This window comes from Salvelinus fontinalis, chromosome 8, assembly GCF_029448725.1.
Source record: "Salvelinus fontinalis isolate EN_2023a chromosome 8, ASM2944872v1, whole genome shotgun sequence".
Classification (NCBI taxonomy): Eukaryota; Metazoa; Chordata; class Actinopteri; order Salmoniformes; family Salmonidae; genus Salvelinus; species Salvelinus fontinalis.
In genome coordinates this window covers 18084249-18098535 of record NC_074672.1, presented here as the reverse complement: position 1 = coordinate 18098535, position 14287 = coordinate 18084249, and the positions used below count along the sequence as shown (strand labels likewise).

At 43.1% G+C, this 14287-nt stretch overlaps 1 protein-coding gene across 13 annotated transcripts in view; it reads right to left on the bottom strand.

Annotated features, from left to right (window-relative positions):
• The window catches only part of rap1gapa (RAP1 GTPase activating protein a), a 127238-nt gene that overhangs the window by 4543 nt on the left and 108408 nt on the right, over positions 1-14287 (bottom strand). For 8 of the 13 annotated variants that reach the window (XM_055931543.1, XM_055931542.1, XM_055931532.1 and 5 more), the window contains 14 exons: positions 13956-14059; positions 12569-12647; positions 12397-12450; positions 12194-12277; positions 10730-10830; positions 10481-10610; positions 9493-9648; positions 9300-9371; positions 9102-9188; positions 8614-8754; positions 6435-6566; positions 5129-5206; positions 3817-3926; positions 3506-3637 (listed from right to left, as the gene is read on the bottom strand). In XM_055931543.1, coding sequence (XP_055787518.1) covers positions 3506-3637; positions 3817-3926; positions 5129-5206; positions 6435-6566; positions 8614-8754; positions 9102-9188; positions 9300-9371; positions 9493-9648; positions 10481-10610; positions 10730-10830; positions 12194-12277; positions 12397-12450; positions 12569-12647; positions 13956-14059 — 1460 coding nt within the window. The remainder of the gene's footprint in view (positions 1-3505; positions 3638-3816; positions 3927-5128; positions 5207-6434; positions 6567-8613; positions 8755-9101; positions 9189-9299; positions 9372-9492; positions 9649-10480; positions 10611-10729; positions 10831-12193; positions 12278-12396; positions 12451-12568; positions 12648-13955; positions 14060-14287) is intronic. The other 5 variants (XM_055931545.1, XM_055931536.1, XM_055931533.1 and 2 more) reach the window with 4 other exon arrangements.

Here is a 14287-nt window from a genome sequence, read left to right as displayed (position 1 = left end):
CGGAAATGCCTCGCGCCACGGATTTCGTCTCCGGGCTAATGAAATAGGTTCTCGCCATGGATGAGAAGTCCCTGATTGATCGTGCCCACTGGTCGCTGCGCCCAATGCCCCGGGACGGTGAGACGCCCTGTGACATCATTATTTCCATGAGAAGATGTAGATTCTCTGACGAGCCCGCAATACCACTCTGAGCTTTCAAGGACAGAGCTTCTCCATCTACCAGGACTACTCCCCCACTGTGTCCAGGCAGCGCACAGCTTTCGGGCAGGCCAAACAACTACTACGGGACCATCCAGGTGTGAAGTACAGACTGCGATTCCCAGTCCGTCTATGGCTTTCCCATGATGGTAAAGACTACACCTTTCGATTTTCCAGAGGAGGCTATGGCTCACATTCAACGTCACATCAAGAAGTCTTGAATATGCTCATAGATCAGAAACTGTTGCTCGCTAACTGTTGATAGTAAGTAAGTAGCCCACCTGTGGTATTCTTATGTTTAGTTATACTTGGACTATTCCTGTATAGTTCGGGAGTTGACGAACCCACTCAGGTTTATTTGATGTGATTTAATATTTTGGTCCAGTGTGCTTGCCTTAAAAGCATTCAGTCATTTTTATTTCATTTTATTAAGGGTTTACGTAATTCCTTTTTTCCCATGCTGTCTCATTGACCTATTGAGTTAGTTTATGAATGGATGGGGGGAGGAAGGAGGTTGAATTGTTCAGTTCTAATGTTGTCACTGTCTTCTTTTTAGTTTCTTTTTCTGTAATTTTTTTACAAATATCTTACACTGTACATTATTACTCTGAGACAAGTTGTCCTGGGGCTTTTGGGTATTCATTGCTTTTCCACTCTACGCTCTAATGACAGGGTTGTATAACGGGAATGCTCAGGGTGGCCGAAATAATACCATCAAGTACATTTCGTGGAACATCAAAGGGGCTAACAACCCTGTGAAACGTAAGAGGGTGCTGACACATTTAAAGGCTTTGAAGGCACATTTTGCATTTCTACAAGAGACTCACTTGAGGACTGGTGAGCAATGTAGGATTCGCAGGGACTGGGTTGGCCAACTGTTCCACTCAGACTTTCATAGTAAATCAAGAGGTGCTGACATTGTGGATGATAAATGTACTCCATTTGTAGCTTCTGAGGTTATTCCTGATCCTAAGGGACGATACGTCATAGTAACTGGTAAACAGTTTTCTACCCTTCTTGTTTTGGCTAGGGTTTATGCCCCAATTGGGATGATACAAGTTTAATTTCTACCATTTTATCTGCTATACCCAATTTAGATTCCCATTTGTTGATTTTAGGGAAGGGGGATTTCAACTGTACAATATCCCCAGTTCTTTACAAGTTCTCATGAAGAACTACAGGCCCATCTAAATGTGCCCTACTTATTCAATCTTTTCTTCAGAAAAATGGTATGTGTGAGGCCTGGCGTTTCCTACATCCTACAGATAGACAGAATTCTTTTTTTTCTCATGTTCATCAAACATACTCCCGTATTGATTACTTATTTTTGGACAAAACACTTCTGCCTAACCTTCAGGGGTGTACTTATGAGAGTATTGTTATTTCTGACCATTCACCATTACTGCTTGAGCTAGAGTTACCCCAGCAACCTCCTATGTGTTATCGATGGTGTCTTAACTCCATTTTACTCTCAGATAAGGAGTTTGTCAATTTGATTTCTGCTGAAAACCCCAGATATGTCCTGCTCTTCTATATGGGAGTCCCTCAAAGCATACCTACATGACAAAATTATTTCTTATACAGCCAAGAAAAACAAAGCTCACTCTCAGCGGCTTTGAGATGTGAGCGAAGCCAAGGCTACATTGGATCTATGCTACAGATCCTTCCTCTGATCTATATAAAGAACGCCAGCTACTCCAATCTGGATTTGACAAGGTCTGTACCAGACAAGCTGAACAATTACTTAAAATTTTTCTCTGATATATATGGCACTGTAATAGAGCCATCTCCCCTTACAGCCCTTTTTGGAGTACTTGCCGCTGTCAAGAATTCAGTTGGACACTGTTGCTCTTACAACTCTTTAGCTAGACGGCTAATACTACAGAACTGGAAGATGGCAGCTCCCCCATCTTATAAATATTGGGTAGGAGATGTGTTGTGCTCTCTGAATTGATTTATTTTTCAATTCAATACACGTGGGAACTCCAAACTGTTTTATGATGCTTGGGCTTCATTCCGGTCTTACTTTGAACAGTCCACCCTCAGATGGCATTCTTATTAAAACAAAAATAAGTCTGTATTTGACACCCCTGTGACTTACTGGTTGGAGGAGCATTTCTTTGTGTTTCATGGGGGGAGGACATTATTCCTCTTGCCATGTCCGAGCCTAAAATGTGAGCTTGTTTTGCCCTGTTTATTATTTTGTTTACACTTACATTGTATAAAAAAAATATTTAAAAAACTTGGAAACTTTAATTTTGGTCCAGTGGATGGTTAGTCTATGGCCATTACCGTCTGTGAGTGGTTGCATTACTCCACCCCTAATAGGCTGCTGGAAATCTGTCCTTTGGTCTGGAGTCCAAATTGGAGACGTTTGGTTCCAACCGCCGTGTCTTTGTGAGACACAGTGTAGGTGAACGGATGATCTATGCATGTGTATTTCCCACCGTAAAGCATGGAGGAGGAGGTGTTATGGTGTGGGGGTGCTTTGCTGGTGACACGGTCTGTGATTTAACCAGCATGGCTACCACAGCATTCTGCAGCGATACGCCATCCCATCTGGTTTGGGCTTAGTGGGAGTATCATTTGTTTTTCAACAGGACAATGACCCAATACACCACTAGGCTGTGTAAGGGCTATTTTACCAAGAAGGAGAGTGATGGAGTGCTGCGTCAGATGACCTGGCCTCCTTAATCCCCCAAACCTCAACGAAATTGAGATGGTTTGGGATGAGTTGGACCGCAGAGTGAAGGAAAAGCAGCCAATAAGTGCTCAGCATATGTGGGAACTCCTTCAAGACTATTGGAAAAGCATTCCAGGTGAAGCTGATTGAGAGAATGCCAAGAGTGTGCAAAGCTGTCATCAAAGCAAAGGGTGGCTATTTGAAGAATCTCAAATATAAAATATATTTTGATTTGTTTAACACTTTTTTGGTTACTACATGAATCCATATGTGTTATTTCAATGTGTTGATGTCTTTACTATTATTCTACAAAGTAGAAAATAGTAAAAATAAAGAAAACCCTTGAATGAGTAGGTGTTCTAAAACTTTTGACCAGTAGTGTAGTTATTTCTTATTTTTTTGGTTTTCAAGTTGAGTATATTATTTATATTGTTTATTGTGTTGTCTCATTATGTGTGTAAAACTGAATAAACTGAGTTAAAAAAAAATATGTACATATTTGAGGTTACTTTGGGGTACCTAAATCACATTGTCCTGGTGATGTTGAACTTTCATGTTGATATGACGATTACATTTGAATGTGAATCATCATATTGGCCTATATCTGGAATTGCATCTACTCACATGGTCTTTGTGGTGAGCACCTCTGGTGAGCTCTGATTGGAGGAGTTCTCAGACTTGGGGTCCTGAGTCGCGTGGCCACTGTCAGGTGTCTTCTGTGTTCCAGGTAAACACTCCCTACTGCTGTGGCTGCTGCTGAGAGGGGAGGGAACAATGCTGAATAAGAAGGGCAGGAGGGTACATACCAACAAAGCGACAGGGCATTGGACACAAATACCGGGACGGGGTATCAGAGAGAAACACAGGCATAGTCACTAACATATCAACATCATGTTTACAATATTCATGTCTCTGAGTTCTGAGTTCACACTCACATTTTCTCGTGGACTTCCTGGATGTTCTCGATGCCGATGGCACTGCTGCGCCTGGAGCTGAAGGGACCAGACTTCTTCCTGGTTGGACTCTTCCCAGGGATGATCAGAGACTGAGAGGGCAGGGGTAAGAACAACCAGTGAGAACCATGACATCCCTTCTATCACAATAACAGCCTATCAATAGCCCAACATGGCATCTGTGTCTACTGTCAACGCTAAGGTTATTGCATCATTATGCTCTGTTCCTTTTTCTGTTAATGCTATTATGTTAGGTGCTATTATATATCATCACTTGTATTTTCAAAATGCCGTAGCTTTTAAGGTACAGGATCATCGTTGAACTAAATAGTGAGAGTATAGACCATCTACACAGGAAAAATACAAGAGAGTTTATCATTATTATCAGACTACAGAGTAATGGTACTCGTGGCTTGGAGTTGAAGCTAACACAGATAAGAAGACGTTAGAATATTAGGTTTAGCGTCAAGCCCCAGTGCGACTCAGCTAGACTAGTGAGAGCAGAGCAGAGCAGAGCATGAGATGAAAGATGGATTCTGGCACTCCAGGGCTTACCACTAAAATGTGCTTTCTGACTGAACGCTTTGTTCACTCAATCTCCCTTTGAAAGCTTTCAAAATAAGAACTTGAAAAAGAGCTTTTATCTAATGTGAGCTTCAAAGAGCTTGAGGATCATTTCAGTTCTCTTTTTTTGGGGGGGGGGGGGTTCTCTAAACCATAAATATTCATAGTTTTAAACAAATGGAGAATTAGCTAAACAAGAATTACATGTTGAGCGATACGTGTGGAGAGTACAGAGGGGGAACACACAATGTAACGTCAAAACAAGGAAATATGCAAGACAACACAGACTAGTGAGGTGAGGGCCAAGGGGAGGTGCTACAGCATCAAACTGACCACGTGTCTTTATGCAGTGATACGAAACATTATTTGTGCTAGCGTTGTGTCTTCATCTGATGTTACGTGGATCAAAGACTAATGTAAAGTGTGTGATGTGGTTCAAACAGTTGAAAGAGACAAGAAACTTCACTTGTTTCAGTAAAACTACAGCTTAAAATACTGTATGTGTACAATACTTTATAGATGCAACCTCCTCCTCAGAAAGTCATACATTTCACTAGACGAGGAGTTGTCCTTTTGCATTGATGGAGTGTTTGCCCTGGAATCCTAATGTTATGGTTCACTGATCAACCACAGGAAAAGTGTTTGGTCACGATGCAGTGGAGTCAAGTAGAAAAAAAAGAGACAGAGGGGAAGAGTAGTAAGGAGGAAGTAGTTAGAATTAGATATGAACCTCTTCTACTGTTCCTATCCCTATGGCACTGCCTCGACGGCCATATTTACTGGGACTTTTCCCTGGGACAAGCAATGACTGAGTCAGAGAGAGAGAGAGAAAGAGAGAGCGGGAGAGAGAGAGAAAGAGAGAGCGGGAGAGAGAGGGAAAGAGAGAGCGGGAGAGAGAGAGAAAGAGAGAGGAGATAAATAAAAACATGAGACTTCATGCAGCAAGTTATGTTAATAAAACAAAATACATTAAAGCACATGTTACAGCTGGAGGTTACAAATCAAAGCGCAGTAATAAAACAGAGACCGAGAAAGAGACTTTGGGCACCGTGGGTGCAACACAGGCAGTGAAACGAAGAGAAGGACAGAAAGGGATAGAAGAACACAGCAGTACATACGTTACAGGGTAAGAGAGTACAACAGACAGGAACATGAAGAAAGCCTCCAGTGCTGTCAGATACACGTTTGAAAAGCACTTGTTGTTTGTGTTATGCTTTGAATGATCAATAAGTCATATTGGGTATCATTGAGCCTGTCCCTTTGATGTGAAATCTTGGACTAACATTTGTGTGGCTTCAAGAGGCTATATAGTAGACAATGATCTTGTGAGTGAACAAATTAGCTTCCTCTTAGATTTGTTATAGAGGTGTTATAATGAATAAAATAATATCCTACATTTCATTAACAAAGTCAGTGTCAGTGAAATACTACACCCCACATATACAGAATTTCACATACATTATTGAGACAATCATAAACCGGAAAACCCCTTTGATAATGTCACTGGAGTGTCAGACATATCATTCAATCTGTCTGACAAATGCCTCAAAAATACTCACCATGTACGCACTAAACATCACGTACACACGACATACTCCCCTTGAACTCTTATAACAAGCAGGCGTGTTCTTGATATAAACATCACAGAGCATCAAGCACAAGCTGGAGCTGGCATGTACACAGAGCACACAGTGCAGGGAGCGTTTCAGATGCAATGCATAGGCAGGAGATTTTTAAAATGAAAACAATTTTAGAATGCATTCAATGTTAAAAGCACCTTTGATCCAAGGTAACTCACCGGACTACAAATATCAACGCAAGGCTCAGTTGTGAGTGTCTAGTAACTCTAGCTTATAGAGGTTGTGTGAGTGAAGACTTATCTATTTCTATTGTGTGAGAGGTTAGTGAGTTAGGCAGGCGTGTGAAGAGGCAAGGAATGGGCTCTATCAAGGGTTTCTCAGGGAAGGGAGAGAGAGCGTCGCTCATCTCACTCAAGACCAGAGCTGTCAGTGGGACTGTTACTTTAGTGTACTTACTATCCCTGGGAATTTGGGACTCTCAGGTGGGTTGTGGGTAAAGTTGACGCTGAGACTAGTGGAGACAGTGAGTGGCTTCTTGAAATTGAGACCCATGGCATCCATAGACTGGCTTCTGCTGCGAATCACCCGCTACAGAGACAGACGAGGAGGAGACACGTTGAGCTGGGTCTAACACTGACTCTAACTAACTAACCACTTCAGAGAGAGAGAGACAAGGAGGAGACACGTTGAGCTGGGTCTAACACTGACTCTAACTAACTAACCACTTCAGGGAGAGAGACAAGGGGGAGACACGTTGAGCTGGGTCTAACACTGACTCTAACTAACTAACCACTTCAGGGAGAGAGACAAGGAGGAGACACGTTGAGCTGGGTCTAACACTGACTCTAACTAACTAACCACTTCAGAGAGAGAGACAAGGAGGAGACACATTGAGCTGGGTCTAACACTGACTCTAACTAACTAACCACTTCAGGGAGAGAGACAAGGAGGAGACACGTTGAGCTGGGTCTAACACTGACTCTAACTAACTAACCACTTCAGGGAGAGAGACAAGGAGGAGACACGTTGAGCTGGGTCTAACACTGACTCTAACTAACTAACCACTTCAGAGAGAGAGACAAGGGGGAGACACGTTGAGCTGGGTCTAACACTGACTCTAACTAACTAACCACTTCAGGGAGAGAGACAAGGGGGAGACACGTTGAGCTGGGTCTAACACTGACTCTAACTAACTAACCACTTCAGAGAGAGAGACAAGGAGGAGACACGTTGAGCTGGGTCTAACACTGACTCTAACTAACTAACCACTTCAGAGAGAAAGACAAGGAGAAGACACATTGAGCTGGGTCTAACACTGACTCTAACTAACTAACCACTTCAGAGAGAGAGACAAGGGGGAGACACGTTGAGCTGGGTCTAACACTGACTCTAACTAACTAACCACTTCAGGGAGAGAGACAAGGGGGAGACACGTTGAGCTGGGTCTAACACTGACTCTAACTAACTAACCACTTCAGGGAGAGAGACAAGGGGGAGACACGTTGAGCTGGGTCTAACACTGACTCTAACTAACTAACCACTTCAGAGAGAGAGAGAGACACACAAGGAGGAGACACGTTAAGCTGGGTCTAACACTGACTCTAACTAACTAACCACTTCAGAGAGAGAGACAAGGGGGAGACACGTTGAGCTGGGTCTAACACTGACTCTAACTAACTAACCACTTCAGAGAGAGAGACAAGGAGGAGACACGTTGAGCTGGGTCTAACACTGACTAATTCTAACTAACCACTTCAGTCAGAGTGAGAAGGACAAGCTCGGAGAAAGACACTGGAACTACAAGATACATAACCCAGTAAGTTCCCATCAAGCACTAAGGTAGTTGCAAGGAGAAACACTAAGCTCGTAACCCCCAAGGGGACTCAGGGGCTGAGTCAGTGTGGGTGGGCGGGTGGGAAGAGAAGGCGGGGTTGTAGAGCAGTGAGGGAGATATCTGCCTGCTTATGTGTCCACACTAAACACCAGTCGGCGAGCATCCAAAACCAATGAACCCAGAGTAGCCCTGTAGAAGAGACCTGGCTGGAGGTAGAGACAGAGAAGCAGAGATAGAGCATCTGATGGAGAGAGAGATACATGACTGTATTCCCATTGTCAGATCTAGTATTGTATGTCTCTGGAATGGTGAAACAGAGAAGGAGATAAAGCCAGCGTTGTCACAAACACAGGCCATGCTGCAGAAAGAACACACTACAACATATGAAGCCTGACATTGAGAAGCTGGTGAGCCATTCATTCAGTAAGCCCACAGAACAGAGCAGCAGAGCACAGAGACAGAGCTGTTCCCCAGACAGACTAATGGAGATTGATCAAGCATTTTACTCCAGTGTCCTGTATTATTTATGGACACCACCAGACAGACAACAACCTGTACAACCAAGAGGGAACAGCAGAGAAATAGTGAAACAACTGTCACTATAAGATAGTAAAGGTTTTCTGTTTTAGTTTCAGTTTCACATTCAATTCAAACTGATTTGAAACTGCATTATGTGCATCTATAACTAACTATTGTGTCACAAGTGACATATTCAGGAACAAGTGTTGATGTGTAAAATCACATTAGTCAGTGTATACTAAGCCTACTGCCCCAAGCCTTTTCCCAGCTGTGCCAGGTTACCTTAAAGGACTCAAAGAAGCCCCCTCCTCCTCCGGACCCGTTCTCCATCTTATCCTCGTCTCCTCCCAGACCCATCATGGCCTGGCTGTTGATGTGTAACTCCTCATACAGCGTCTCCAGCAAGGCGGACCGCGTACGCTCCTGATCACACACACACATAACCACGCAAACACACACACACACATAACCACGCAAACATAACCACACACACACATAACCACACACACACACACACACACACACACACACACACACACACACACACACACACACACACACACACACACACACACACACACACACACACACACACACACACACACACACACACACACACACCTAGTTAAAGTTACAAATTCCCAGAAAAGCATCCACAGATGATAAGTAATGGTAGGTGTCATACCTTGGCAGAGAAACACTGAAAACACTGTCTGCCAAAAAAAACTGTCTGACATTGAAAACCATGTCTGAGAAGGAGAATAACTCACCTCCAGTTTGGCAAATTTCTCAGCTTTGTAGCAGGCATACTCAGCGTTGATGAGCTTAGTGAAGAGGAACTCCTGGAATTCTGGACCCTGGGATAAAAGAGGAAATGGACTGAATGACAGACAAGATGATGGAGGGGGGAGAAAACACTGAAGCTGACCAAAGTCCATCCAGTTGGGATTGTAGTTGGACCAACTCACTTTTCTAAAGACGGCCGGGTCTGGCAGGGGAGGTCCAAAGAAAGGTACGTCATCTCGAGCTGTCACTGACACCTAACAGGTGACAATCACATGTGCCATGAATGGTGATAATATGTGTGTGGTTTGATAGTTTGGTGAGCGACATGAGACCGTCTATGTGTGTATTAATGAAGATCAGAGACAGATACAGCACCTTGTACAGTACGTTGTCAGTACAGGCGTTCTCCACCTGCACCACCACATAGGCATGGAGGAAGTTGGAGGCGATCATATCTGGTACGAAGGGTGTACTCTCCTCCTGGAACACTATGGCCACGATGTCGTTTCCTATGTGCCTCTTCCTCTGCAACTGCAACACAACACAGCAACTTGTTTTAAAAAAACTCTGCATTCATATCACATGCAATGGTCAAGAACATGTCTGTCTGTCTGTCTGTCTGTCTGTCTGTCTGTCTGTCTGTCTGTCTGTCTGTGACAGACAGTCTTGTGACAGACAGACAGACAGTCTTGTGACAGACAGACAGACAGTCTTGTGACAGACAGACAGTCTTGTGACAGACAGACAGACAGACAGACAGACAGACAGACAGACAGACAGACAGACAGACAGTCTTGTGACAGACAGACAGTCTTGTGACAGACAGACAGACAGACAGACAGACAGACAGACAGACAGACCGTCCGTCCGTCCCTCTCTCTCACAGCAGATGAGCCAGGACAAACAAACACCTGGGGAAATGTTGCTGCTCCACCATATCAACTTGGACAACAGCTCTGATTGGCTTTACTCTCAATCGGTTGCTCCCGCTGCAGCTGGGGGCTCTGATTACACATTGCGTGTGTTCTTCCTGTTAACTTACGGTGTTTGTTTGTCCAGACAGGCTTAAGACATTGTTTGTGTATGAGTCCGGATAAGGTGTCTGTCTGTGTTTGAGTTGTGACACTTCCCCTGATGAGCGAAGACTGAGAAAGTGACTCATGTAAGACTGGACTGAAATATATATACCCTGCATGAATGTTTCCATGATGTTTCCAATCATAATGGATCATATGAATACCAATACTCATGTCCTACAGCCATCTTTAAAACGTGATCCATGACAGAAACTCAGTGTGATGATGACAGTCTGCATCAAATGTATAGAGCAGGAGAGGTAGAGCAGGGGAGGCTGGTACAGTACCTGTTGTGTGTCCCCCTCGGTGTAAGGCAGCTTGGTGGACACATGAAACATGATCTCCTTGTTGCGGTAGTTGTGGTAGACGGACTGAGAGCCTGTCTGGCCGTGGGTCACGTCCAACCCACCACGAAACCTAGACCAATAGATAGGACCATTCAGTGAAACCTGCCTCTTTCTCCAATACACTGTTCAGGATATCCATACAAGATCCTGCTTGTTTGATATCGAATGAGTATATTAAAAAGTTCTTACCCTTTAAAGTCATGCAGCTCGACCTTCTCCCCCAGAAACTCTAGGAATTCAACAAAGGCAGGACTTTCGGCACTGTTTCCAAACAACTCTACTTCTGATGTCTGCAAACCAGGATTTTGTAGAGGTTAACGGCAGTCATACATTTGAAGAAAAACACTGCCATTGATCAAAGCACTATGAGGATTACGTAACCTATTATCATGTCATATATATGAAGGTCTCATGATGACATACTTGAGAAGATGTAAGTTATTGTATTGTGAATACTATCATTATTATGGCTAATACAAAACTAGAATAATGAGTGAATAACAATAACACTTTTGTCCCTGATCCCAGAATACACAGAAAATAGGGAGCTGTGTAAAAATCGAACTATACTTCAGGACCCATCAACAAACATCAAGACAAAACACTGTCAACAACACTTGCATTAGAAAATCTATAGTGGCGTCTGACAGAAGTACCCTTAGCATCCATCAGCATAATGCATGATTAACATTGGGCTTAACTACAAACGTACAGTACAGGGAGCATGGTCAATCATAATATCACACCGTTCTCATTTAACACAGTTAGATCTCTAAGGTGCCTGGAGGAAGGAAGACCAAGCTTTCAATAAACGTATAGAGGATGCGAAGATCATGAGGTGAGGGTTAGTTTATCACTCCTGGCTGTCAATTACACAGCTCTGTGAGATGAGAAGACAGGAGAGGCCCTTCACTTTGACGGACGAGAGAGAGTGCTTTTGTTTCTCTAGTGAGTTTGTTTGTGCTGTGACTGGAGTGGCTCTGTGTGTGTGCACACATCTATGAGTGAGGTTGAGAGGGACCACTCAGATCTTTGTTTGCCCTCTCTCCCTCCCACCCTCCCTCTCTCCTTTGCTTTTCTATGTGTATTCAATCCCCAGTGTTTCTCCTGCATGTTAATGTCTCTCTGGGTTCTGAGGAGATGGTTATTGAGGCCCCTGGAGCCTCTGTGAGGTGGAGCCTATATCTGCTGAGTGTGGTCCTCTCCTTTAGAGTTTAAAGGTCAAGGATGTGGAGCTCCACTCCCTAGGCTCCATGAAAAGATACAAGGGCCCTCTATTGAGGCTCCAGTAGCTTATCAGTAAACAATAGTGTTGTGATTGTAATGAGAAGGAATACTGAAGAGAAACATATAGTTGACTTAGGCTTAGAGAGACTATATGAATGTAATGGGGGAGGAGTATAAGCATTAAAGGGAAACTCCACTAAAAACATGTTTTTTTAATTAGTCCACTGTTGATACAGTCACAAAATGTTGCTTAATCACCCTTTAAGCATATTAATTGTCTTATGAGAATTGCAAGAGAGGGTACTCATGTTAATGAACTAACTTCAGGACTCAGTCAGTACATGAGTTCGGCCTGATGATGATTTGATGTGCTCTGTATTTAGTGTTACCAATAGTTTTAACTGGTCTTGATGTACCAAGGCTCACCTGTCCAAACTTCTGGTAGATGACTCCAAACTTGAAGTTGTTGCTAATGACATGTTCATCAAAAGTGACGATGAGTCTTGAAGCCTATTGACAGATCACAGATTGAATGAATAGTCAGTATCAGATGTTAACTATCCATGTAAACGGTAGATTTCTGTTGTTAAATATCTCAGAAGTAGAACACTTCAAAACACAAGGCTTACTTTTGGGTAAAGGGCAGGAAAAAAGCGATCCACATTCACTTCTTCACAGACAAGCTGTCAAAAAGAACACATGAAATCATGGACACTTTCATCAAGTGTCATTATGATACTATTATGACACTGCAACTTTTGAACATGTGTTTTGATAAACTGTTCCTAACCATGCTCTCACCTTGGCCATCTGCACCACGTTAGGGAACTCCGTGAGACAGGATATGGGGATCACATCATGATAGGTCTTCAGCTTGGTCCTGGTGATGACAATCATAACAACATGTTCTCACGATGATCATAGTGATGCAACACTTCTGTCCCTGCGTCCGTATCCCTCCACCCACCCACTGACCTAAATAGTCCATCTGTCACATCATGCGGATGAGGAAAAGACAGTGCGGTGTTTTCACTCTCCCTCTGGCTTCATGACTCCTATGACAGGACTATCAGTTGGAGAATGGGATTATATAAACACCAGGGAACGACTTATATAAACACTGGAAGTGAATGGAAATTCTAATTTGAGCAGCTTTCCATTGATTACAGCAGAGCTACAACTGTGCATTACTCAGCTGTAGAGATACAGACTTGTGTAAACAGAATCAGTATGTTTACAGTCTAGTACTGTATGTATACACAGTGTCCTGATAAAGGAGAACGTGGGGATGTTTACAGTCTAGTACTGTATGTACTGTATGTACTGTATGTACTGTATGTACAGTCTAGTACTGTATGTACTGTATGTACTGTATGTACTGTAGGTACTGTATGTACTGTATGTTTACAGTCTAGTACTGTATGTACTGTATGTACTGTCTGTACTGTATGTTTACAGTCTAGTACTGTATGTACTGTATGTACTGTATGTACTGTATGTTTACAGTCTAGTACTGTATGTACTGTATGTACTGTATGTTTACAGTCTAGTACTGTATGTACTGTAGGTACTGTAGGTACTGTATGTACTGTATGTACTGTATGTACTGTAGGTACTGTATGTACTGTATGTTTACAGTCTAGTACTGTATGTACTGTATGTACCGTATGTACTGTATGTTTACAGTCTAGTACTGTATGTACTGTATATACTGTATGTACTGTATGTACAGTCTAGTACTGTATGTACTGTATGTACTGTATGTACTGTAGGTACTGTATGTACTGTATGTTTACAGTCTAGTACTGTATGTACTGTATGTACTGTATGTACTGTATGTTTACAGTCTAGTACTGTATGTACTGTATGTACTGTATGTTTACAGTCTAGTACTGTATGTACTGTAGGTACTGTAGGTACTGTATGTACTGTATGTACTGTAGGTACTGTATGTACTGTCTAGTACTGTATGTACTGTATGTTTACAGTCTAGTACTGTATGTACTGTATGTACTGTATGTACTGTATGTATACACAGTGTCCTGATAAAGGAGAATGTGGGGATGGAAGGGGAGGAGGGGAGAGGGATGAGAGCCAGCAGAGAGAAGGATGTGATGATGATGATGCTGGTGGTGATGATGGCGGCGGTGGTGATGATGATGGTGGTGGGAGGCTAAGGTTGTTTTACCTGAGCATGAGGCGAAGGTGTTCCTGGTCTCCGATCTCGTCATACTTCAGGGAGAACACCAGATGTCCCAGAGCGCCGTCCACTGAGTAGTAATTAAAGTGCTCCTGGTGACGCAGCACAAGCACACAGTCAGTCGAAGAGACCATTTTCATTTTCTCTCTAAAATTGCACACACAGGCGCGGTTGCACGCACGCACGCACGCACGCACGCACGCACACACACACACACACACTTTTAAATTAGTTCATTCATTAACAGTAGGCTTTCTGTGCCAGGCAACTGCTGCTATTCCATTCAGAATCTTTCCTCACCTCTATGAGCAGACTAAATT